We start from the raw sequence: 26252 nt of genomic DNA, 5'->3' as shown, positions 1-26252 counted from the left end.
AAAGAATTTCTCAGACAAACAAAAATTAGGGGAATTTGTTGCTAGTAAACCTGTCTTATAGGAAATGTTAAAAGAAATTCTAGGTCCCTGATCAGGGAGCTAAGATCCCACATGCCTCGAGGCCAAAAAACCAAAACATAAAACAGAAGCAATATTGTAAAAAACTCAATAAAGACTTTAAAAATGGTCCACATCAAAAAAAATCTTTAAAAAGAAATTCTAGGGACTTCCTTGGTGGTGCAGTGGATAAGACTCCGTGCTCCCAATGCAGGGGGCCTGGGTTTGATCCCTGGTCAGGGAACTAGATCCCACATGCATGCTGCAACTAAGGGTTTGAATGCCACAACTAAGGAGCCCGCCTGCTGCAACTAAGACCTGGCGCAACCAAATAAATAAACAAATATTTATTTATTTAATAAATATTTAAAACAACAAAAAAAGAGAAATTCTACAGAGAGAAGGAAAATTATATTGGTCAGAAACTCGATCTACACAAGAAAGGAAGAGCATTGGAGATTGAATAAATGAAGGCAAAATTAAAATTTTTATTTCTCTTATTCTTAATTGATCTAATGGATAACAGTTTGTTCAAAATAATAATGGCAACAATGTGTTCAATAATATGTGCTTATGTGTATATATGGGCATATATATATATATATATATATATATATATATATATATGAAATGAATGACAGCAATGATACAAGTGATGAGAGGGAAGAATTAGGAATATTTTGTTATTATAACATGCTTGAGCTACCTGTGAAGTGCTTATTTGAAAGTGGACCTGGATTCATTGTAAACATATATTGCAAACTCTAGGGCAACCATTAAAAAAAAAATTTTTTTTAAAGAAGTATTATTGATATGCTAGGAAAGGAGAGAAAATAGCATCATATAAAGTGTTCAATTAAAACCATGAAAATCAGAAAAAATGTGAAAGACAAAATAGGAAAAAGAACAAGGGCAACAAATAGAAAATAGCAACAAGTATGGGAGATAGTAATCCAATCATATCAATAATCACCTTAAACATCAATGGTCTAAATATTCCAATTAAAAGAGAGAGATTGTCAGAGTGGATCAAAAAACAAGACACAAATATGGTTGTCTCAAGAAACCCACTTTAAATATAAAGAAATGTATAGATTAACAGTAAAGGTTTGGAGAAAGATATACCATGTTAACACTAGTCAAAAGAAAGTAGGAGTAGCTATATAAATTTCAGACAGAGCAGACTTCAGAACAGTTCAGGAAAGTTACCAGGGTTAAAGGGGGCGTTACATAATGATAAAGGGGTAAATACTCCAAGAGGACATAAAAATTCTTAATGTGCATACTCCTAAAGTATCAGGCAAAAACTGATAGAACTGCAAGGAAGAATAGATGAATCCACTATTATGATTGGAGACTTTAACACAGCTCTATCAGAAATGGACAAATCCAGCAGGCAGAAAATCAGTAAGGGCATAGTTGAACTCAGCAATACCATCAATTAACTGTATATAATGGACATCTTATGGCCTACTTCATCCAACAACAATAGCCTATGCATTCTTCTCAAGCTCACATGGAACATTCACCAAGATGACTACATTCTGGACCATAAATACCACCTTAACAAATTTTAAAGACTAGAAATCATAACATGTCTGCTATCAGATCACAATGGAATCAAACTAGAAATCAGTAACAGAAAGATAGCTGGAAAAATCCCAAAATACTTGGAGATTAAACAGCACTTCTAAATAACACATGAGTCAAAGAAGAAATCTGAAGAGAAATTTTAAAATATTTTGAACTTGATGAAAATACAATTTATCAAAATTTGTGGGATGCAGTGAAAGAAAGGAAATTTATTATATCAAATGTGTATATTAAAATCAGTAATCTAAGTGTTCACCTTAGGAAACTAGGAAATGAAGAGAAAATTAAATCCAAAGAAGGAAATAAATAATATCAATTAAAGCAGAAATCAATGAAATTGAAAACAGGAGATCAATAGAGAAAATTAACAAAACCAAAAGCTGGTTCTTTGAAAAGATCAACAAAATTGATAAGCCTCCAGCCAGGCTAACTAAGAAAAAAAGAGAGAAGACACAAATTACTAAAAATAAATGAGGACACATCACTACAGATGCCATGGAAATTAAGAGTAATAAAAGAATGCCATGAACAACTCTGTGCCCATAAATTTGATTAAAAATGACATACTTAGGTATAAATCTAACAAAATATGTACAAAATTTAGATGAAGAAACCTGCAGAACTCTAATGAAAGATATCAAAGAAGTAAATAGAAAGATAGTCCATGTTCATGGATTGGAAGACTCAACATTGTTAAGATGTCTGTTCTTCCCAACTTGATCTATAGACACAATGTAATCCAAATCAAAACCCCAGGAAGTTATTTTGTGGATATCAACAAAATGATTCTAAAGTGTATATGGAGAGACAAAAGATCCAGAATAGCCAACACAATTTTGAAGAAGAAAAAGTTGGAGTACTAACACTACCTGGCTTCAAGGCTTACTATAAAGCTACAACAATCATGACAGTGTGGTATTGGCAAAAGAATAGACAAATAAATCAACTTAACAGAATAGAGAGCCCAGAAATAGACCCATACAGATAAAGTCAAATTATCTTTAACAAAGGAGCAAAGGTAGTCTTTTCAAAATATAGTGCTGGAACAACTGGACATACTTCACAAAAGTTCATTCAAAATGGATCACAGACCTAAATGTAAAATTCAAAACTGTAAAACTCCTAGAAGATAACATAGGAGAAAACCTAGACCTTAGGTATGGTGATGCCTTTTTAGATAAAACACCAACACATGATCCGTGAAAGAAAAAATTGATAAGCTGGACTTTATTAAAATTAAAAACTTCTGGAGAGTGGCCAAGATGGCAGAGTAGGAAGACCCTGAGCTCACCTCCTCCCACAGATACACCAAAATTACAACTATTTACAGAGCAACTATCAGTGAGAACGACCTGAAGACTAGCAGAAAAGATCTTCTACAACTACGGATATAAAGAAAGAACCACAGTGAGATGGGAAGGGAGGTGAAGATGTGGTATAGTCAAGACCTATACCCAAGTAGGCAACCCACAAATGGGAGGATCATTACAATTACAGAGCTTCTCCCCAAGGATCAAGGGGTCTGAGCCCCACCTCGGGATCCCCAGCGTGGGGATCCTGCACTGGGAAGACCCTATGAATGCTTGGCTTTGAAGGACAATGGGGCTTTCTTTCGGGAGAGCCAGAGGGCTGTAGGAAACAGAGACACACAAAATACCACACACTCTGAGACCCAGGGCGGAAGCAGCAATTTGAAAGGAGCCTGGATCAGACCCACCTGCTGATCTTGGAGAGCCCCCAAACTATACTACAAAGCTACAGTAATCAAAACAGTATGTTACTGGCACAAAATCAGACACATAGATCAATGGAACAGAATAGAGAGCTCAGAAATGAACTCGCACTTATATGGTCCATTAACCTATGACAGAGGAGGCAAGAATATACAATAGGAAAAAGACAGCTTCTTCAATAAATGGTGTTGGGAAAGCTGGACAGCTACATGCAAAACAATCAAATTGGACTACTTTCTCATACCATATACAAAAATAAACTCAAAATGGATTAAAGACTTAAATGGAAGACTTGAAACCAAAAAATTTCTAGGAGAAAACATAGCCAGTACATTCTTTGACATTAGTTTTAGCAATATATTTTTTGCATCTCTCTCCTCAGGCAAGGGAAACAAAAGCAAAAATAAACAAATAGGACTATATCAAACGAAAATTTTTTTACACAGCAAAGAAAACTGTCAACAAAAGGCCACCTACTGAATGGGAGAAGATATTTGTAAATGATATATTTGATAAGGGGTTAATATCCAAAATATACAAAGAACTCACAAGACTCAACATCAAAAAAACAAACAAACAGCATGGTTAAAAAATGGGCAGAGGACCAGAACAGACCTTTTTTTTTTTAAAAGAAGATATACAGATGGCTAACAGGCACATGAAAAGATGCTCAACATCACTAATCATCAGGGAAATGAAAATCAAAACCACAATGAGATATCACCTCACACCTGTCAGAGTGGCTATTATCAAAAGACAACAAACAACAAGTGTTGGTGAGGATGTGGAGAAAAGGGAACCCCGTACACTGTTGGTGGGAATGTAAATTGGTGCAGCCACTATGAAAACAGTATGGAAAAAAATTAAAAATAGACCTACCATACAATCCAGCAATTCCACTCCTGGGTATTTATCCAAAGAAAATTAAAACACTAATTAGAAAAGATATGTGCACCCCATCATGTTCATTGCAGCATTATTTTCAATAGTCAAGATATGGAAGCAACCTAAATGCCCATCAATAGATGAATGGATAAAGAAGATGTGGTATATATATAATGGAATATTACTCAGCCATAAAAAAGAATGGAATCTTTCCATTTGCAACAACACAGATGGACTTAGAGGGGATTATGCTAAGTGAAATAAGTCAAACAGAGAAGGACAAATACTGTATGATTTCACTTATTTGGGGAATCTAAAAAACAAAACAAATGAACACACATAACTGAACAGAAACAGAGTCATAGATACAGAGAACAAATAGGTGATTGCCAGGGGGTTGGGGAGGAAAGAAATAGCTGAGGGAGATTAAGAAGTACAAACTCCCAGTTACAAAATACATGAGTCATGGGTAGGAAATGTACAGTTTGAGGAATATAGTCAATAATTACGTAATATCTTTGTATGGTGACAGATATTAGCCAGACCTACAGTGGTGATCATTTTGAAACGTATAGAAGTACAGAATCACTATGTTGTATACCAGGAACTAACATAGTGTTGTAGGTCAATTACACTTCAAAAACAAACAAACTGACAGAAGAAAAGATCAGATTTGTAGTTACCAGAGAAAAAGAGTTGGGGGAGGGGGAATTGGATAAAAGTGGTCAAAAGGCACAAAGTCCCAGTTATAAGATAAATAAGCACTAGGGATGTAATGTACAACATGATAAGTATAATGAACATTGCTCTATGTTATAAGTGAAGGTTGTTAAGACAGTAAATCCTAAGAGTTCTCATCATGAGGAAAACTTGTTTTCTGTTTCTTTAATTTTGTATCTATATGAGATGATTTGAGTTGATGGATGCTCACGAAACTTGTGGTAATCATTTCATGATATTTGTGAGTCAAATCGCTGTGCTTTACACCTTAAACTTATACAATGCTGTATATCAATTATATCTCAATAAAACTGCAAGAAGGAAATGTAAAACTTCTGCTCTGAAGAAGACAATGTCAAGAGAATGAGAACACGAGGCATAGACTTGAAGAAAACATTTACAAAAGACGTTTCTGATAAAAGACTGTTACCCAAAATATACAAAGAACTCTTAAAACTCACTAATAATAAAATAAACAGCCCAGTTTAAAAATGGGCAAAAGACCTGAACAGACACCTCACCAAAGAAGACGTACAGATGGCAAGTACGGATATGAAAAGATGTTCAACATCTTATGTCTCAGGTCTCCACCCTGGGTTAGCTTTTCGGCTGGGACACCCAGAAAAACCCTACCCCTCAGGCGTGCCGAGCTTGCTTGCTGTAGGCAGGTCTATTATTTACTAGTCCCCTTTATCCTGGGGTCTTGGATCTCAGTGGAAGGGAGCCTCTGGGGAATCTCTTTGGAAGTCCTCAGATTTCCTCAAGTTTATCTGCCACCCAGAATGTAGGTTCTCTGTATAACTGATCAAATCTCAAGGGCTTGGCCAACTGCATCACTGATGTGATTTTAGCAGCAGGTGAAGTTCCCCAAAGAGAAAAGGTGATCCCAGTTGGCAGTGGGGAGAGAGAGGCTGTTATCTGGAATGAGAGTTTCAGATGAAAATCTGTGGTTTAGGTCTGAGAGAGATGGAAAGGGGCCCATGCAATTAGGGTTGGGAGCTGCTGGGGCCTGAAAGCAGAGAAGTTTGTCTGCTCCTTCAGCTCAGCAAAGACAAGAAAGATCAAGGGCTCTGGAATCAGTAAGGAGATGGCAGCTCTTATTTCCAAGCTTCGCTGGCCTCACACAGAAACTGAGTCTCTCTGAGGATTAGACGAAGCCTTTTCAAAGTCATCCAGGCTGGCCCTGGGCTGGGTAGTCACGGCAGATTGGCTGTTCTTCTTCCAGGAAGGGCAGTCAAGAGCGGGCAGTAGGCAGGTACTGGATCTCCCAAGGAGAGTGAATTAGGAGGCACAGAAGCCCTGCTGACTCCATCCTTGGTTCTTGACACCAGGGCTGGTCAGCAACGTGTCAGGCCCAGCCATAGTCAGACAAGTATGATGGAAGTGAGAAGAGAAAAAACCCACAACAGGGTCCACAAGCAAATGGTGCCTTGGCCCTAAAGGTGTATTCTTCTGTGCTATTTGGTGCCTATAGAGAACAAAGTTTGCAGCGGGACATCACAGGGGGCCTTCCAGAACAGGCTCCTGAATATGGGCTCAAGTCTAGTCCCTTTTCCTGGTCTTGGGGATCCTCTCAGCCTCATCTCCCTGATCTCCACTATGTATCCCATGATCTAGCCATGCTTGAATACAGCATACCTTTCACTTTTTTAATTGAAAAGATGACGTAACAATACTATAGACATTCTCAAAAAGCGGTAGTGAAGGGTGACGGAGGACAGAAATACTATCATCTCATCACAGCACAATCAGCATTTTTTCGTTTTGCATGTTGGCTTCTAATTCTTATACTCAGTACAAACCCACTTTTGGCTTCTGACTGACCTAGGAGTGATCTTTAAGCACAAGAAGAAGTGATGCAACACAGCATGATGGAGCTGTTACCTAACCCCTCTGATGGTGGGCTTCCATGCAGCGTGAGGGATTCAGGTTAGCCGTAAGGGAGAGTTCTGGAATGGCTTCCTAGGGTTATAGCTTGAATGTTCTTCTCTTCTGGTCACTAACAGTGCATAACCCAGATGGTTTAGAGCAATGGTTCTCAAACTTTAACTTGAATCAGAATCACCTGGAGAGCTTATTAAAACTCAGTTTGCTCCCCTATTCCCTTGTTGAGTTTCGATTAAGTAGGTCTAGGCTGGGACCCAAGAATTTGTGTTTCTAACAAGTTCCCAGGTACTACAGGTGCCACTGGTCTTGGGACCATTCTTTGAGTTTTGCTGCTTAGAGGCAGGGTGATGAACCTGTTGAGGAGCAAAATTTGTGACCCCAAAATCTGTCTCCTTGGCATGAGGATTAATTTAGGATGATCTTTAAAAACTTTTTATTGGAGTATAGTTGATTTACAATGTTGTGTTAGTTTCAAGTGCACAGAGGATGATGATTTTTAAAAAACAGAAGACTTGGGAAGTTTTTCTTTTTAGCTCCCCCTTAACTGCATAAAGAATTTAGTTAAAGGGCCTGTTCCCAGAATAGAGCTATAACCAGAGGTATCTGCAGAGAATATGGGCTAGGTGTAGTGGGGGCCTTTATTGCTTTTCTAAAGTTAGATTAACAGGAGAAATATTTATGGAGCTAGTTCCTTGGACCCAGAGACTCTTGTTTTGAAAACTGGCAGAGTACTCTTGATTTGTTGATCCTTTTCCTCCCAAAGATGGTTATTGTTTTTCTTTATCTCTCTATTGTGTTGTTTGTCATAAGAAGGAAATTCCATAGGGTAGGACGCAGGCGTAGGTCCTTTAAGCTTGTTGTCTAGGCTGGCCCCAAGACTGGTGAGTTTGCTAGTCTCACCAGACCACTGTCTATTTAGGCAAACTACGCGCACGGTGAGTTAATATGCATGAGATAAGAGCTACTGCTAAGGAATGTCTTGGAAGTCACAGCTGCACCACTGGTGGGCAAGGGTTGAGGATTTAAGGGCCCTCAGGGCGCTCACCACCTCAAGTAGGCACTCATGAAAGGGTAAGTCGGTCATGGAATGGGTTAGATCAATACTAGGTCACCCACCAACCTCAAGAAAATTTCGGTATCACGAGGTACACTGTAAAATACCTCACAATCCTCAGCCCCACAGTACATCCCTCTTAAGTATTAGTTTGGCTCCAAGAAACCCAAGACTTAGCTTAAAGCTGTTAATGTACATATAAGAAAAAAAAAAAAACTGGATGAGTTTTTTCCTTCCATCTTATTATACATCCTGAAGAGCTTGGTTTGCTGACCAGTGAGAAAACTCTCTCTGGTCTCTGCCATCAGAAGGGTACACATACTGGTATGCATTTTGCAGTCAGACTGACTGGGATTCCGAGCAGCTGTAGCCAACTGGTCAGAAGCCCAGGTAACAACCCAGGCTTCTGACTGGCGTCTCTTTGTGTGGCCATGCCAGCTCTCAGGGGAGTTTGTCATAAAGGGTCCAGTCCATAAGGGGCCTTTGTTGTTCAGCCTTTGTTGCTTTATTAGTGATGCAACAAAAGTCTCCACTTTCTTAGACTATTTTAGGGAGTGAAATTTCTGGATCTTGTTAGGGCTGTGTCCTTTACATTCTTGTGGGATGCCTCTTTCATCCACGGTTAAGGCATAAAAAGACTTATTGGTTTGTGTTGCTATTAAGATACTATTCGTCAATAGCAGGTGATGGATCCTTTGAATTGCAAAAACTTCTAAATTGGTAAATTTTTTAGAGACCTCTCATTGTAAACAGCTGTTTTATTGGCACCTGTGGAAAGACCAAATTAAAAGGTGGAAACAAAAAAATATAATGGCTAACCCTAAGAACTTCCTTAATTAAAAAACAAAACAAAACAAAAAAGATTTGGGAAACCTTATCAAATTTGGTGTCTCAGCTTCCCCTCATGGGTCTTACAGATGCTAATGAAAGCATTCGGTTAATTAACAAGAGAATGGGAAGAAACCAAGGGGAAAGTCAAGGTACTCTTCCCAAAAAGGTAGAACTTGTTAAAGGGTTATTAAGAAGGTAAATAAAGCAAATACTGAAAGTTGCAGAATAAAGAGGAATCAGAAAGAGAAGGCTCATGGGACTTGTCCCAGCAGGATGGAAATCTTCAGATGGCTATTAAGAAATGGGATAAGTAAAATGGACATTGATGGGATTAAAATAAAGGTTTTTAATACAGCACTATCTAAGATTAGGTGGGCCAAAGGGACGCCCTTTGATCCCCAAAACATTAAAGGGCCCCAAACAAGTCCATTCTACTTACTCCAGTTTGGAGAAATTTTTTAAACTGGAAGGCAAAAATTACAATGAGAAACCTAACCAACAATCACTTGGGGCAAGAATTAGGTCGATTAATTGAGTTAAAGATTGACAAAAGGGCCTGGGTCCCTTGGCTCAACCCCTCACTGCAGACCCAAAGCCTTTTACACAAGAGTGGGGAGATGGCAGAGGGATGGAGAGAAGTTTCTGAAACTCCTTGAAGCCAGAACCTCCCAAGCTGTGGTACCAAAACCCATTAGTGGAACCCTGACTTGGGCTACAACAAGATTGAGAAAAGTAAAAAGTACAAGAGTTGATAAGATTATAACAGTCGGAATGTTTGAGTGGGTGTTATATGAAGAGGTTAAACAACGTTGCTGGAATGCTTTATGGGAATGGATGTTATGTCTGGCCAGGAACACTTCTCCTACGCAGTATTGTAAGACTGAGACTTATTGATAGGGTCCTAATGGAGGCTATGGTCAAAGGTATAAGAGTTGATGAAATTGAGGTGAGAGCTTGTAAGAAAATTGCAATGTTTGAATGGGCTTTATGTAAGGTGGTTATGTCTCTTTTGCCTGATTGTATTGTCGGGGTAGACATTGCGTCTCCCTGGGGAATGTTTCCACTGCTTGGTATTGTAAGACAGGGCACATAAATCCACCCTTTGGGCAATGTTAATCAGACATGCTAATGAGAGCCGGTAGGGTTGCCTGAGCCCACACAATGTGAGATGAAAACTGGGGGGGGGGGGCTGATACTGGGGCCTGATAGGAGCAATGGTGGAGGCTTTTTGCCCCTCGGGTGAATTGGTCTGGGGTTGACTTGAGCACTCATAAAGAGGGCCTTTATTGGATACCTTGTGCAGACTTTTTGAAGGCATGATGCATTGATCTCTGAAGTTCTAAAACATAGAAATCTTTTGATTTCCATTTTAACTGGAAATCTTCTCCCTGATATAAAGAAGCAAATTAAAGAAAATATAGTTGGATGAGCAGATCAGCCTTTTGATATCATTTAGGCAGTAGCCCAGTTCTTTGTGGAATTGAAAGCAACTGTCTTTGTCTTGTAAATCTCTACAAAATCAGAAATGTAAGCACAGCCCACAGTCACCTGAGTCTGAGCCTGGGGAATTAATCAGTAGAACCTGGGGGGGAAAAAAGGGAAAAAGCCCTTTTCAAAAGTACTAACTGGACTTCCCTGGTGGTACAGTGGTTAAGAATCCGCATGCCAGTTCAGGGGACACGGGTTCGAGCCCTGGTCCGGGAAGATCCCACATGCCGCGGAGCAACTAAGCCTGTGCGCCAAAACTACTGAGCCCGTGAGCCACAACTACTGAGCCCCCACGCCAGAACTACTGAAGCCCGCGCGCTCTAGGGCCCATGCTCCACAACAAGAGAAGCCACCACAATGAGAAGCCTGTGCACCACGACGTAGAGTAGCCTCTGCTTGCCTCAACTAGAGGAAGCCCGCTCACCTCAACTAGAGAAAGCCCGAGCGTAACAACGAAGACCCAACGCAGCCAAAAAAAAAAAAAATTACTAACTGCTGGAAGTGCTCCCTCACCCAAAATCTAATTCACAGCTTCTTTAATTAATATTATTTGTCAAGGACAAATACAAATCTTAAAAGTCTTTTCCACGTATAGTAAAAAGCCTTTGCCATCTGAGTGGATAAACTTAACGTACTGCAACGGATGTTTATGAACTAGTGAGTTTTATATTGTTACACCTGATTCATGACTAAAGTCTTAAAATGAAAGCTATGAGGTCTCTGGTTGTGTCTGTCTGTATACCTATGCATGTATGTTATAGATAGGGTATTTTTCTACCTTCTGATGGTATTGCCAAAAGTAACTTGTAGAAGAACTCTAATTGGCTTAAAAGTAAGCACCTTTGAATTAAATAGTTCTAAATATAACAGACTAACCCAAATATTTTTCGAGTTCACATGATCTAAGATTAATCTTCAGTAAATAAAAGCAAATTTAAAGTTACTGCTTTAATTAAAATAGGCATGTCTTTAGAGTTATCAGTATTAAATATAAAACTTTTATTCTACCTGGGTTTACTAGTCAAATAAGTTCATGTTATGTCTGTTACAAAGTTTATCAGCAAGAAGAATAGCCTGGGATGATAGTTGACTTTAATGTCTCATGAAGTTTTCATGAGTACTCTAAACATAATTGTTGGGAACAAATGATTTAGATAAATATTGATATAAATGGGATAAGACTTAAAAATAACTTTGAAAATCTTTTGGTAATTTAAAACTTTAGAGTTTTTCTAAGTTAAGTTAAATGATGGGAATTCATTGAATGTCTAGATCATTTCCAAATAACATAAAATACTGAAATATTAATTGCTAAACAAGTCTAAGTGTACCTACTTTTGTCTTCTCATTACAAAAAAAAAACTTAAAGATGTTTGGGTCTGTTATACATTATACATTATGAAATGTATTTTAAAAATACTGGTATAACAAACAGTTCACAGTTGCTTACTTCTTAGTTTTCACTAGAAATTAAGTTTTCTAAGGGTTAAGAATTCTAATTAATATGCCATAAAACTACTAAAATAAATAAGGAAAACATCTTCATATGTAAGGAAAATTTTTAAAAGGTATAAGGAATGGGAATGCATTTTGTTAAGGGAAAATAAAGTAAAAAGTTAAAAAAAGAGGAAAAGCATAGGACAAAGTTTGAATGTGAAAAAAAAAGGATTTGTAGAAGGTTTATGGAAAATGAACTCTGAGAAAAGAGTTTTGTGTGTGGTCAGGATTGGCAAAGATTAGAGTATATTCAATTGAGTGAATGAATTTTAATATTAAAAGTAAGCTGATACAAAATTAGAATCTTGTTTTCTCTCTGTGTTAAGAAGACAAAAGTCTGCTCTTGATAATTTATAAAATGTTTTTCTTTACCTTTGATTAGTCTGCCTATAAAGAAGGGATTTTATGTTTTATCAAAATAATTTCCTATGTTGTTTTTATTAGGTCTTTGATTACTGGTTTGGTCCCAAACCAATGCCCCTAAAATCCTTTTTTCTTTAGCTGAAGATGGTATTTAAGGTGAGGGCTTCAGCCATTTTGGTGAGTTTCTCTGTTCTCCTGGGTTTCTCCTGTGTATACGTGTTATTAAACTTTTGTTTGACTTTCTCCTGTTAATCTGTCTCATGTCAATTTAATTGTTAGACCAGCCAGAAGAACCTAGAAGAGTAGAGGAAAATTTCTTCCTCCCAGGCAAATGACATGACTTTTGCGATCCTATGATGGAATCTTTTTTTTTTTTGTTCCAGGCGTTTCTAACTGAGGAGGTTATGCCTTGGCCTGTGTGCTGTACATCCTGAACTCATGTGAGGTCCACAGACGTTATCTGAGGAAGGCAATTGGGCCCTTCAGAGCACCTGGAGAACAGAACTGGACTCAGGCCCTCCCATCCATCACTAAGGTAACATAGCCCAGCAGGCAACTCTCATGGATGCAACTTTTTCCCCGGATGAGGAGTAGACACAGTATTTCAACCCATAAGCCAGGGGCCAGCACCACTGCTGCCCATCAGAAGCCAGAGGCAGAGCCTGCCTTGAAACAAAGGTCTCCCATTAGGCAACCACTGGACTGGACTTTGACCTACTAGTGACTCTAAATCATTATGAAAGATCTCGTATAAATGACCATTTTCCTTCTAATTTGACTTTAGGCAGGTTGCTTAACCTCTCTGAGCCTCATTATCTTCCTCTGTGAAATAGGGGCAGTCAGCATTCTTGGAAGAACAGAATACCTGCCCATGGTAGGCACTTCACAGCAGTAGCTGTAGGTGTCCTTAGCATCTCCCTCCAAGGAGTTTACAACCTGGCAAGGGCGCTGAAACCGCCGCTGGCACCGTCAGCCGTCCTACACGGTGCTAAGGTGTGAGGGCCCAAGGTGGGAAGAGGACCCTGTGGGCTGAAGGCTGGGAGGGATAAACCCAGTGGAAGGGGCGGCATCTGGGCAGGAGGAACGGCGGGAACAGAAGCTGGGAGATGGGGACCAGCTTAGCGCTGGTTTGGGGAGACTGCTCTTGAGGTGGACGGCAGCAAGCCAGGGTGTGATAGGAGCAGAGGAGGGCTTGTGACCCCAGCATCCACAAAGAGGGGGTCCGCAAGTCCTCCGAAACAGTTTGCAAAATTGTTTCATACATGGATTTTCCTGGGCAAGTATCCCTGGTTTCATCAGAGTCTCCAAGTAGTCTGGGGCCATTAAGAACCCCTGGCAGAGGGAGGTCACATTAGCCAGAACCCCTGGCAGAGGGAGGTCACATTAGCCAGAACCCCTGGCAGAGGGAGGTCACATTAGCCAGATCCAAGCAAACCACGACTCCTGACTGAGGCTTCTACCTGAGAAGTAATAGGGCGCCACACGAGGGCTCTGAGCGAGGAACCAGGGTCCCACTGGGTGGCTTTTGAGTGAGCTCCTCTGACTGCAGAGCCAACTGTGAAGGGCTGTGTGCAGTTCCAGGCGTTCCCCATAGACCAGTGCAGAGGCAGGACACACACGCACACATACACACGCACACACACACACATACGTGCACACGCATGGCTGACGTATGTGAACTCACATATACGTGCAGGGAAAACAAAAAGAGAGAAGGCCAGCCAGCCCTCTAAATGCTTCCAGCATTCTGCTCCCGGTCCTGGACCCTGAGCAGCGAGATGGGCCCCTGGAGACTCGGCTGTTCCTACCTCAGGCCTCGGTTCCCACGGCTCTCGTGACACCGATTCCAGGCTCAAACCCCCTCCCCAGCGGGTGCTCCTCGCAGAGCTGGGACCCACCCACCCCGGACAGAAGCTGGCGGCGTGTCAACCTCTACCAGGCACCTTCTAGGGGAATTCTCCAGAGTAACTGGATCACGGGAAATGGGGCCCAAAGCCCAGATTTTACATCTAAATCCCAGGTCACAGGTGACTTCACCTGTGAGCGGACAGCTTCGCCTGAGGGCAGGCAGGCAGGAGAGTGGGAGGCCTGGGGACACCCGGAGAACAGCAGAGGGAGCTGGGGTGTTTGGCCTGCTGGAGAGAGGATTTTGGGGGGCCTGAGATCTCAACAGCTTCCTGGGGGAGGGGCACAGATACCCTCCTCCGCCGCATGAGAGACAAAAGCAGGCCAGAAGGCAGAGGTTCTGGTTCAATGTGAGGAAGAGCTTGCTCTCCTCAGAGCTACTGCCCAAGCCTGTGAGGAGGGAGCTCTCGGACACAGGGAACGGGTCAGCGTCGGGGAGGGGTTTCTCGAGTTCCGTCAGGCTGACCACAAGGCCACTCCCGGACGGTCCAAATAGTCTCATGCAACTTAAGGCTTCCCCAGTCTTATCCCCCACCAAAGGCATAGATTGGTAAATGAGGAAAAAACAAAACAAAAAAAACCTCCTGGAAATCAGGAACCAGGTCTTTCGTATCTGCTTTCCCAGCAACTAGTGGAGGGAAACCCAGTGCTTGGTAAATCCTTGTTGAATGAATGAGTGTATGAATGAATGAATGAATGAATGCCGTGCTTTATTAAAGCAGCGATTCTTCCAAATTTAGAGGCATCTAAAGGACCTTCCAGACAGCAGGAGTCACCTCAGGGGCATCTTAAAGCGCACAGTGGGGCCCACCCCAGGGTTCCTGATTCAGTAGGTCTGAGATGGGTTGGAGAATCTGCATCTCTGACAAGTTCTCAGGCAATGTTGCTGCTGTGGGGACCACATTTGAGACCCTGGACTAGACGGTGGGTTCTCAGGGTCGTGGCAGAGGCTGGCGTGGGGAGATGGGGAGGCGATGCAGGAGACAGGAAGGTTCCTGAGCGTTGAGCCTGGAGAAGCAGCTGAGATGGGGCTGGTGCAGTTGCAGGTCCCCCAGCCAGCCAGCAGCTGAGGTCCTGGGGCCCCTCGCTTGTGCGAAGCGTCTGCATCCAGAGCCCCTCCCTGCCTCCTTCCTGTCCTTCTTTTACATTGTCTCGCACCCTTTCTGCTCCCTTTTTCCTTCTGCCTCTGTGTCTGTCTCCCTCCTGCACCCGCCCCCATTTCTCCCCCGATTGGTTTGTTATCCCCACTTTACAGAGGAGGGGGCTGAGGCTCTGAGAGGGAAGGCGGCTTGCCCAAAGCCACACAGCGGAGAGGCAGAGCTGAGTCTAGGCTCTCTGACTCCATACTCTGAGCTCTTCCTGATGTGGCTCAGTAGTTTCCTAGTTTCTGGCCATGCCAGGGTGCAGGAGAGGAGGGGAAAGGGGGAGTCGCGCAGCTGAAGTGACATTTTCAGGGGAAATGGTCTGCCCTAAAGGGCCCCAGAGAGCCTTCTATGCTTTCTTTACACTTCCTGGATCTGAATTGGAAAAAAACACTCAGAGGGCCGCCTCACACATGATTTCTGACTCATGCAGACACAAAAGACAGAACCCAGCCAAACAAGTTCACGCAGCCCCACGCTTACCCTCTGGGGATGGAAATTCTCCTCTCACATTTCCACCCAGTCTTCATAAATATATTAATAATGTACCGCCCTTATAAAGAAAATAAAAGGGAACATCATTAAAACAAAATTACAAACACATTTTTGTATAGCCTCTCCTCTGGGCCAGGCTCAGGCTTGTTCTGGGAGATAGTGAGGGGTAAAGAACCCAGGGTCCATGGGGGAGGTAATTTCAGGAGCTGGGATAGAACTGTGCACACTGCTTGTGGGGACACAGAGAACAGGTGCTTGGCTCGTTCAGAGAGCTCAAGGAAGGCTGCCTGGAAGAGGTGGCACTGAACTGGGTCTTGGAGGGCGAGTAGGATATAAGGAGCCAGGTGAGAAAGCGTGGGAAGGACCTTCCAGACAGCAGGACTCCCAGAAGCGAAGGTGCAGAGACATGAAGCAGTGCGTTGTGCAGGGGATAACTAGAGTCGTCATACTGGAGTTCAGTGGGTCACTCCATGGGGACGCCTGGGTCATCAAGAGATGCCGGACAGAGCTGTGGCCTGAGTTTTGGTGAAGTTTGGCTGGGTAGGAGCGGAGGAATGTCCCTCATCTCTGTTCTGTGTGTTGCTTATAAGAAGGGCCTCCCATATTCAGGGGATGTGATCATGACTGTAGCAGGAGTGGGCACCAGGTTGAGGAGCCCAGGGAAGGTGGCCACCACCATCCAGGGCACACCCTGCCCACTCTGGCCCTTGGCTGTGCCCCAGGGGTTTTACTTGAGGGCGAAACAAATTGTTGGAGGACATTTCCCAGAGCTTATCAGGAGCCAAGAGCTGATTGATGACACCTTACAGGAGGGACTAAGGATGGATGGATGGATGGATGGATGGATGGATGGATGGATGGATGGACAGACTGCTGGTAGGCTGGCTAGCTGGATGGATGAATGAATAGCCTGATAGATTAATGGATAATGGTTGGATGGATGATACAGAGAGGCAGGAACATGACTTCTGGCCTCATCCTGGCTACCATTCTCTTCCAGCACTTTCACCCCACTCCACTTTCTTTATATTTTTTAAATTGAGGTATAACGAACAGAGTAAAGCACATAAGCTTCAGTGTACAGCGGGTGAGTTTTTACACACGTACACCCCATGCAGCCACCACCAAGATCACGATGCAGAACAGCTCCAACTTCCCAGGAGGCCCCTTTCTCCCACCCCACTCTGAACAGCGGCATCACCTGAAAATCAGCCCATTGTGCTCCAAGCATGAATCAATAATGACCACCCACACACTCAGCCTCGACACCCAGAAGTCATCCTGGGGCCTCTTTCCGCATCCACAATGAACTAGGCCCCAGGCCCTGCTGCCTCTGCCCACTTCAGTCCTCTGTCCCTCTCCTCCTGCCCCACTGTCTCAGCCTGGACTGGTGTGGCAGCCCCCAGGCCCTCTGTCTCCAGCCACTCCCTGGTCAGTTCTCCTCCCCGCCCCACCACCTCCTCAAGGTGGGGCCTCCTTGAAGATGGTCTAGTCGTTTAGGGATTCCTGGGAATTTGCAGGCTGTCACCGTTGGCCCAGCTGGTCCCTGTGGCTCTTGGAGGCTGAGTGCCAGCCAGTTCCTAAGCTGTTGACTGATCTCATGCACCCTGAGGACCCCCAGGGCTCTGCTTGGACCCAGAAGGATGTGAATGTTGGGGGTAGTGTGCTAGGGGGAAATGGCCCTGTGGTCCCAGAAGCCTTGTCCCATAAAGAGAGGATATGTCCCAATGGAGAAGAGAAATGGGAGAATAAAGTCCAAACAATTGATGGAACATGCCATTCTGGGCTGGGTACCCCTGGGAAGGGGCTCTTGGACAAAAGGCATGCCTGGAAATGCTCTGGGCCTCCCTCCTACCTAGGGCCCCAGGGAAGAGTGGAAATGCAGGTTCTCAGGCCAGGTGCGAGTAGAGACAGGTCCTAGGTGATACTTGCCAACACTTTCTCCCTTGTTTTGGAAAGTTTTCAGTGAGTGCTCCCCGTAGCCCCCGGCTTGGCTCACTCCTGCTCTTGTCACCTGTGGTCCTAGTTGCCCCTCCTCCAGAAAGTCTTTCTTGAGCCACTTCAATAAATGGGGTTGGGGGCCCCTGCTCTGTGCCGTGATCCCCATGGACTGTGCCTGACTGATCAGTCATCGAGAATGTGATGCCCCCGGGAGTGTGGGGGGCAAGGACCATGTCACATTCACCACTGTATCCCTGGTTCAGGTCCTGGCACAAAGCAGGTGCTCAATAAAACTTGGTGGGTGATGGAATGAATGAGCAAATGCCCGAGCAGGAAGATGAGAACTCTTCTCTGGTCTGTCGTGATCCTCCTGCTCTAGATCCCTTTGTCCCCTTCCTTTGTTTGTAGAGGAGAAGAAGGAGGTTGTGCTTGACTTCTGCCCCTCGGGCACCATCTTCTCCTGTGTCTTCACCTAAGACCCACCTTCCTCAGGGGGACCTGAGCTGTTCAACAAGGGACAGACACCTTAGTGGCTTAGACAAGTGGTTCTTTGGCACCTTGTTTTTGGAGGGAGATAGAAGGAAGCAAATCAGATCACTTTTTTAAAAAAATCAGCAAGTCAAAGGAAGAAAGCTCTGGGCTAAAGACCAGGGGACCCAGCCCTGCCAATAATAATCCACCTCATTTCATGAGCACCTACTGTGTGCCAAGGACCATGCTAGGTGCTTTACTTGCATTATCTCTTTTTTTAATTAATTAACTAATTAATTTTGGCTGTGCCATGTCTTAGCTGTGGCACGTGGAATCTTTAGTTGCGTCATGCGGACTCTTAGTTGCGGCATGCAGACTTCTTAGTTGCGGCATGTGGACTTCTTAGTTGCAGCATGTGAACTCTTAGTTGCAGCATGCATGCGGGATCTAGTTCTGGGATCGAACCCAGGCTCTCTGCATTGGGAGCGTGGAGCCTTACCCACTGGACCACCAGGGAAGTCCCGCATTTTCTCATTTAATCCTCACAACAACCTTCTAAGGAGGCATTGTTATTATCATCCACCTCCCCATTATACAGATGGGGACACTGAGGCACAGAGAGGTTAACACACCTGCCAGGAAAGACCCAAGTCAGATCTGTCTGATTCTAAACCACTCTGCCTGCTGGGCCCAGGATGGGGTTGCATTTTCTCCATGGCTCTGCTCCCTCCAGATTCTCCCGCAACCACACCGGGTAAAGTCTAGAAGGTGACTGCAGCAGGGCTAACAGAGGCTAATAGTGAGGAGGAACTCTCAGGAGGAACAGGGGCCTTCCTGGCACAAAGGCCATTGGCAGATAATGCAGAGCTGGGCAGGGCTAGGTTGGCAGGAAGTAGCCAAGCTGCCCCTGCAGAAGTGAATCTTTAGTGTCTGTTAAGAAAATGCAGATTTCCATAAAAACATACTGTTTAGTTACATGAAGGAACAGCCCAAACTGTTCAAAGTAGCAGCTTCTGGGGAGTGGATTGGGGAGTCCATGAGGTGTGATGTAGGACACTGTTATTTTTCACTATGAGTCTTCCAGTGGCGTTAGTATTTTTAACCGACATTTTATTTTTAAAAAAGAGACTATGTCAAGTCAAACGTTCTTTTTCCACTTATAAACGTATGTATTTCTTTCTTTTTCCTCCCCCTCCACTGCTTCTATCTCTGCCCCATTTCTTTCCAGGAAGAAAAAATGTTGGGCATCCTGGTGCAGCATGGAGTCCGGAGCGGAGTCTCGGGCACCCTAGGCATGGAGGTGACGGGCCGCCCTTCCATGGCACTCACGCCCAGATGATCCAGAAGCTGGTAGACATCACCATGGTGCAAGGGTGACCGTGCACATTACAGGCATGGGGGGGTGTGTACTAGACTGATCTAGGGAGGAGTTCCCTGAGGGCCCTGGCTTTCTTCTACCACAGCCTTGCAAATAAACACTGGCCCTGGGTGAGCAACGTGCTCCACACTGGCCTGGGTCACGGCGTGCCCACCTCCTGGGTCGGGGTTGGGGACGGCGGGTAATGCAGGTGATGTGGACCGAGGAAAACAGTCTTCTGGAGTCCCCAGTTTTGGCTTTTATTCCTAAGTGCCAGGAGGCATTGATTTCAACCTCCTCACCCTGGTTTCTTCAGGCCACCCACGTGGTCTGCTCTGAGAGTCTTCTGACCAATCACTAATGGGGATGCCAGTGAGCAACGAACTTCCAGGCAGACACAGAGCGTCCTGAATAATCCCCCAGGCTAATTAAGAAACAGGAAAATGTACAAATGTGTAATGTATATTACGAAGCTCTGGGGCTTCACTAAAGGTTTACTCATCACGACCACCAACAAAATATTTATACCTTCGAAATGCTCTCTTTTTCAAACAACATTTTGTTTATTTAGGCAAAAGATTTATCTCCATCACTTCCCCTGTGCCCCTCCCCCTCCCTTACCCCCTTACATCCTGATCCCCCGCCGCAGAGCCTGACACCTCTCCCACCTCCTCCCTATCTGCTCACCCCCCACTCCAGAGCCAGACTCTGCCCTCCTTGCATAGAAGGGCAGCCACATTCCCGGAGCCCGGGGGGTGGGTCAGGACCTTCCAGGGCTTAGATCACTCACAGAGAGTCCTCATTGGTTTGCCCTTATCTCCTTCACAACCTCCCACTGTACGTTCCCCGACAAAATCCAAAGTGGAATTACCACGTCCCATTACATTCACGTATTGAACCAGTACAGTATCTTGTGCTGGATCATCTAGATGGGGTAATGTAAGCAGCTTTTGGCAGGAAAGAGCTTTTGTCTTGTCACTTTAGCAAAATTATATTGTAACTAACCTTAAACCAGGCACCCCCTTGCTCTACTCATCTCTGGCCCAAGCACACCTTTCAAATCTTTTGCTCACACAATGCCATGCCTAAGCTGTTGGTTCTTTCTGTAGATCAAAGAAGTAAAAATGAAGAATAATTAACAGATGACCAGATCTCTTCTCTAGCTTCCCCTTCAGTAATCTCAAGAACAAACTATGTGAACGAGGTAGCATCTGAAGAAAGATCACAAGGAGTCAGCGAGCCTTTCACGCAGTGGGACATGTCAATGAGTTTGATCCGCTATCTCAATGATTAACTGAGATTACTTTCCCTTTTCCCTTTAAAAACTTTCAAGGCCAAGCAGAATCGTTGGTGCTGGTTTTGGGGACAGTAGTCCACCTTCTCCCCAGATTGCAGGCTTTCTGATTAATAGTAACGTTTTCCATTTCTACCAACATTTGTCTCTCGAGTATTGATTTTTGAGCAGTGAGCAGCTGGACCTGAGTTCAGAAATAGTAGTCCTGCTTCCCAGCTATGGCCCCAAATGTTTATTGTGCCTGTTTTATTTCCTTAAGCATGTCAAGTTTGATTCTTTTAGGGGCATACGTTGTAAGGCATGGAACACATGCTATAGAAATTAAATTGTACACTCAACAGGAAAACCTAAGTGTGTAGTTCAGTGATCTGGGGTTAACTTCCAATGCTCCCTACACACGGTGCGGTGAAGTCTTTGGCCAGAAGTAGCTGGGGTGGGTGCTGTCCTGACATCCCTTTGTCATTCTGGTGGGGAGTCCCCACCTACATGTCTGTGCTCCTGCTGCTGTGGCATCAGGGCCACTGTAGTGTGCTCACCGTCCTCCTCCATTTGTGACTTCTCACAGATCGGTGAACCCACCTCAGCTCTAAGCCTCACTGACCAGGTCTCCTCCAGTTACAATTTATGTCCCTGATTTGGGTCTGCAGAGCTCCATGTAATGGGGACCTCTGATTGAGAGTGCATCCTGGCATTGCTGAAATCTTGATGGCTAGAGAGAGATGAAACATCATCTGCTAAGGCTCCCAGGACTTTTCTGACTCATATTTTGGGGGAATACACACTAATGGGCCTTTGGTTTTGCAGTAGTAATAACAGAATTCTATTCTGGCATGGAGAAGTTTGAAGCCTGACTGTGTAATAGGTTATCTTCCCTGTGGGCAGAAGTTTATGGGGAGAGATTTAAGTCATTTGGGAAAGAGGCTAAGACCTGGGTGGAGCCCAAAGAAGGCTGAGAGTACAGGTCCTAGTTCTGGAGCAAAGCATTCAAAGGTCCCCCTGCAGGGAGACACAGGCCTGTGGCCCTGTGGCAGGGGCTAAGGTACAAGAAAGGGCCAGGAGAAGATCCCTTAGCAGGATCCAGCCCAGGGACCACTGGAGCTCTGAGTTCTAGGATCCAGTTTTATGCTTTTCTCTCTACAATATGATTCCCGCTTAGGCCTTTAGTAAAGTCTTGCTCAAGTTCACTCTAGTCTTGGCTGTCCTTTGGAGAAGGCCTGTGTCCTCATCTGAGGTGGCATGGTAAGCATGGCTCTGACCTCGAGAAGCTGGTTACAGGGGGACAAGAGGTGACCTACAGGAATAGTGGGGAGGCCCAGGGTGAGAGATGGGCTGGCGTATCCACCAGGATGGATTCCTGAGGCGTGTGAGCATTCCTGGGCAGTTCTAGGAATATTGAGAGAGGATCCTGGTAAGCAGTACCTGGGATGCTCTGTGGGTGTTCAAGGGCAGGCTGGAGACCTTGGGCACATCAAGGTGCACATGCCCCACAGACTCTGCAGGTGGGATTAGAAGTTAAGCGAGCCAGGAAGGGTGTCAGGGCTCCTTAACCCCCGGCTATCCTCTGGCCAAGTGCCCCCCTCATTGCTCAGCTGGGCAAGGCAATCCTCTGAGGTCATTTCCTTCCTCTCATTGCACAGGCCCTGCTGACTGCCAGCCCCACCTTCGTCCAGCCCACTGCATTCTACTACTTTCTGCCCATTCCATGTGGGTTCCACTGGCTCCACAGAGTCTAACTCTCAGATTCAAAAGACCACTGCTCTAGGCAGGATGGAGATGTGGCTTAACAGCAATTCACATAAACTCAGTATATGTCAGTGATGTGATGTGCTTGCCAGAAAGGCCATTACGTCAGTAGAAGCACAGTGAGGTAGGTGGTCCCTTTCTCCCCAGCACAGGTTGGACACACTGTCTCACTTCAGCTCCAAGCACCACAATTGAAGAAGTGGGTGTTGTTCAGATGAGGTACAAGAAGGTGAATGCTCAAACCCTAAGTGGAGGTGGCTTGAAGATCTGTATGTCAGAGGCTGGCTGGATGCTCACTAATTCTGCTTCCTCTTCCTGCATACATAGGAAAACTACATTTCCCAGTCTCCCTTGTAGTTAGGTTGGGGCCATGTGACTGGGATCTGGCCAATAGAATGTGAGTAGCAGGGATACCAACTACTTCCAGACTTGGCCATAACCCCCCTGTGAGATTCTTTTTGTGCTGCTTCCCCTGCCTATGTGGATGGAAGGGGAAGACCCCATGATGGAACCTCTTGATGGACAAATCCTGAATCACTGCCACCACTTGGGAAAAAGACTTGCCAGAAAGTAGTTGCTCGTCGGACTTTGCATGAACAGGAGATAAACTTTTATTGTTTTAAGGCAATGTGATTTGGGGGTATATTTGTTACTGCAGTATAATCCAGCCCTGTCTAATACAAGCTTGGAGATTTAACACTGAGAGGTAGGATGTGAGAATTTTCTTCAAATACCAGTACCTAAAGGGTCATGTCTTCCCAGAGGCCAGAACTAAGGCCAGTGGGAAAAGTGGTTCCACTTTGGCTCATTAGGAGTTAAGATTTTCTGCCCAACCTTGGAATAACTTGTCTTGGGTTGTAGTGAATTGGTGTCATTGGTGGTATTTGCAGAGAAACTGGGCTGTCAGTTTGGGCAGATATACAGGGGATAATTCATAGGGAAGGAATTGGAGATCATGACCTCTGCAGGACTTTCTAACACTGATATCTAATGTCTGATCTAACAACGTCTTTCTGACAGTTGTTGAATTAAAGCAAATGGAATTGACACACCATTTCCCCAGAGCACTGGGCACCACTGTGACCCCAGGGTTATTGCCATCAAAGACCATCATCTTGCCAGATGAATTCCTGGAGGCTGCAGAATCATGAGCTGCAAGAAACACATTTTTCAGAAAAGCATTGAACCAAGGAGGTCCAGATTCTGGCTCTTTCTTGGTTGTACCAGCCAGAGAAAAGCAGCAGATGGGGATGTATTCTGTGCTGAAAATTTCTCCCACACTTGTCTGGCCAAACCACAGACCAGTGTGTATAAACAGGAAGATGAGCCCTCATCTTACTAAGCAACAGTGGTGAATGAGAAAGGAATCTAATTGCTTTTGCCACCTTCAGTCCAAACCAGATGGACCTTTTCTTCCACCTTTTATCTTAGGAAAGAAAGGAGTCTTAATCCCCAGTAACATCCTTATTTAGTCTGTTTGGAAGAAGGATGATTCTTCCAGAGCACTCCAGGACTCCAGGAATCTGACTCCAGGGAAGGATTAAGTGACTAAAACCAAATTTACTTTTTAACAGGATGCATTTAATCCTTCATGCTAAACATGGAGGTGCCACTGTTGAGAAGATGCTCCAGCTTAAAAAGGCTGATCACTAAATGTGGGGCTCCCCAAACACAACCCAAACAGTAAGAAGAGCCCCCCAAGGGGTGGGTACAACAGGCCTTCCTGCTTTGGCAATCTTCACTAGTGATGAGGGGACTGATCAAGCCCTCCCTCACCGTGGGGAGCAGCTATTCAGGGGGTAGAAGGGGTCCTGTGTCCAAGGACAGGGACTGATATTTTCCAAACTGCAGGGCTGAGTTCTGTCTTCAGAGGGGAGGTGGCCAAGTTAAGTCCCAGAGTGGATTTGTAACAACGTGCTGCAGAGCTCAGACACTCCATGAATCTCAAGAGGAAGAAGGCCCTACTTTATTTGAAGGCTTCATCCTTCTTGGCCACTACTGGATAATCAAGGACAAATTGCCTAATTCCTGCTCAAATTTTCTCTGAGAATGTCAATCCCTGGACCTTCCTGACTCTGTTGGGTATTTCATGGGCCCTCTAGATCCCCCTGGTGTTAGAACACCCTCCCTCCCCATAAGAACTGCTGCACACTCCAGCTGTGGCTGGTTACTTTGCTTTATTTGCAGACTCAAGTTTGCTACATAAATCCATTGCATGGTCCAACACACGTATACTTGGCATAAAAGAGAGGACAATACAAAAATACAACTCTTGATAGTAAATGGAACTGCCCTCAGCTCATGCCAGTTTATCCCAATGGGAATGTCCATGTTTAAGATCAAAACAGGAAGAAATTTGGAATGAGGAAGCATGGAGGTCTCAACCAGTGTCATTGCCCCTGTAAGATCCTGGTCTGGGGCTGGGTGGCCTTTTTTTTTGCTACCTGCAGACCTGGTCAGTTCGTCCTCCATGAAGGGGAAGAGAACCTCCCCAGGTTATGGAAGGCCATCCAGAAGGAGCTGGAGCAAGCCCTGGAACCCCACTTCCTTAGGGCCCACCCACCCTGGGCTATCAGTCTCTGGACACCTCTGATGGGAGGGTTAAGAAACTCAGGGTGAATCTACCTCTGGGAGAGGGGAGGGGAGACATGAAGAGAGATGATTGAAAAAAATGTTCTCCCTGGCAGCCCTTTAACAGATTCCAGAAATCTTCTACTGACGCCAGCTTCTATCTTCCCATCCCTGGTCCCTCCCCGGGCTTGAGCCCACCTAGCCTCTTAGGTGTGAGAGCTCAAATCCCAGGTCTTTGGGGGAAGTCAGAACTGGCTCCAGCCCACCGACCAGGAAATCTGAAGGGCTAGCATTTCTAAAAATGTGGGCAGGTCCCTGGAGCAGCAAGACGCTCCTCTGGTCCTTGGTGTATCCCCCAGGCAGAGGCTTAATATGATTGGGCACAAAGTTGCAGGAGAGATTGGGCACGAAGTTGCAGGAGAGATTGGGCACGAAGTTGCAGGAGAGATTGGGCACGAAGTTGCAGAAGCCCTGTCACCAGCCTTCCAGGACAGAACAAGAGACGGAGGTCAGTACCCTGGTCTGCATGTGGCCCGTGGGCCCACTGTCACTCTCCAGGGGGGTGGGGTGGGACATCTGGCAGAGGAGCAGCACTGAAGGACCAAGGAGGCAAGGCGAGCCCAAGGCCCCCTCCTCTTCTTGTCACAGGAGCTATTTAAACCACAGTGGAGCTTCACCCCGGGGCTATGGGCTGAGAGATAACAGAGCATGCATCTCCGTGTTGTTTGTTTTGTTCTAAGAACTTGGGGAGAATGTCATGCTCCTCTCTGAGACTGCTAGGCACTCCAGTCTGTGTGGCAGGGGACACTGCCAGCAGTCACATGACCCTAGCCTCAGTGGCTTGGGGCAGAGCTGTCATGGAGGCCCTGGCATTTTAACCACGGACACACACACACACACACACACACACACACACAAAGTCGCAGGCTTCCGGGTCTGGTGCTTCAAGGCAGATAGAAACAGAAGATGAATTGAGGCGAATCTGTGTAGGGAACTCAGTTGGATATACTGCTTCAGGCCTCTGTCCTGACCCATGAACTTCAGTGCTAACTTTAAAGGACCACAGACATTGCCCTACGGAGCCCCAGGGAGCCCTAGGATTTGTTTTCCATCAGCCCTGGGGCTTGGGGAATCTGCTCAACTCTCCTCACCTGTGAAACTGTGACTTGGCTGTATCTGGTGTCTCTCCGCTGCCTGTTACTCCCCCACTGTCCCCCACAAACAC

At 44.9% G+C, this 26252-nt stretch overlaps 1 protein-coding gene across 1 annotated transcript in view; it reads left to right on the top strand.

The window, feature by feature from the left end:
* DGLUCY (D-glutamate cyclase) overlaps positions 1-19559 on the top strand; it is an 88088-nt gene extending 68529 nt beyond the window's left edge. The window contains 3 exon segments of the mRNA XM_007180868.2: positions 12492-12643; positions 19291-19360; positions 19363-19559. Of these exon segments, the coding sequence (XP_007180930.2) occupies positions 12492-12643; positions 19291-19360; positions 19363-19439 (299 nt within the window). The 3' untranslated portion in view covers positions 19440-19559.
* Positions 19560-26252: the final 6693 nt, after the last annotated feature.

Source organism: Balaenoptera acutorostrata, chromosome 3, assembly GCF_949987535.1.
Source record: "Balaenoptera acutorostrata chromosome 3, mBalAcu1.1, whole genome shotgun sequence".
Classification (NCBI taxonomy): domain Eukaryota; kingdom Metazoa; phylum Chordata; class Mammalia; order Artiodactyla; family Balaenopteridae; genus Balaenoptera; species Balaenoptera acutorostrata.
This window is presented reverse-complemented; position numbering and strand designations above follow the sequence as displayed.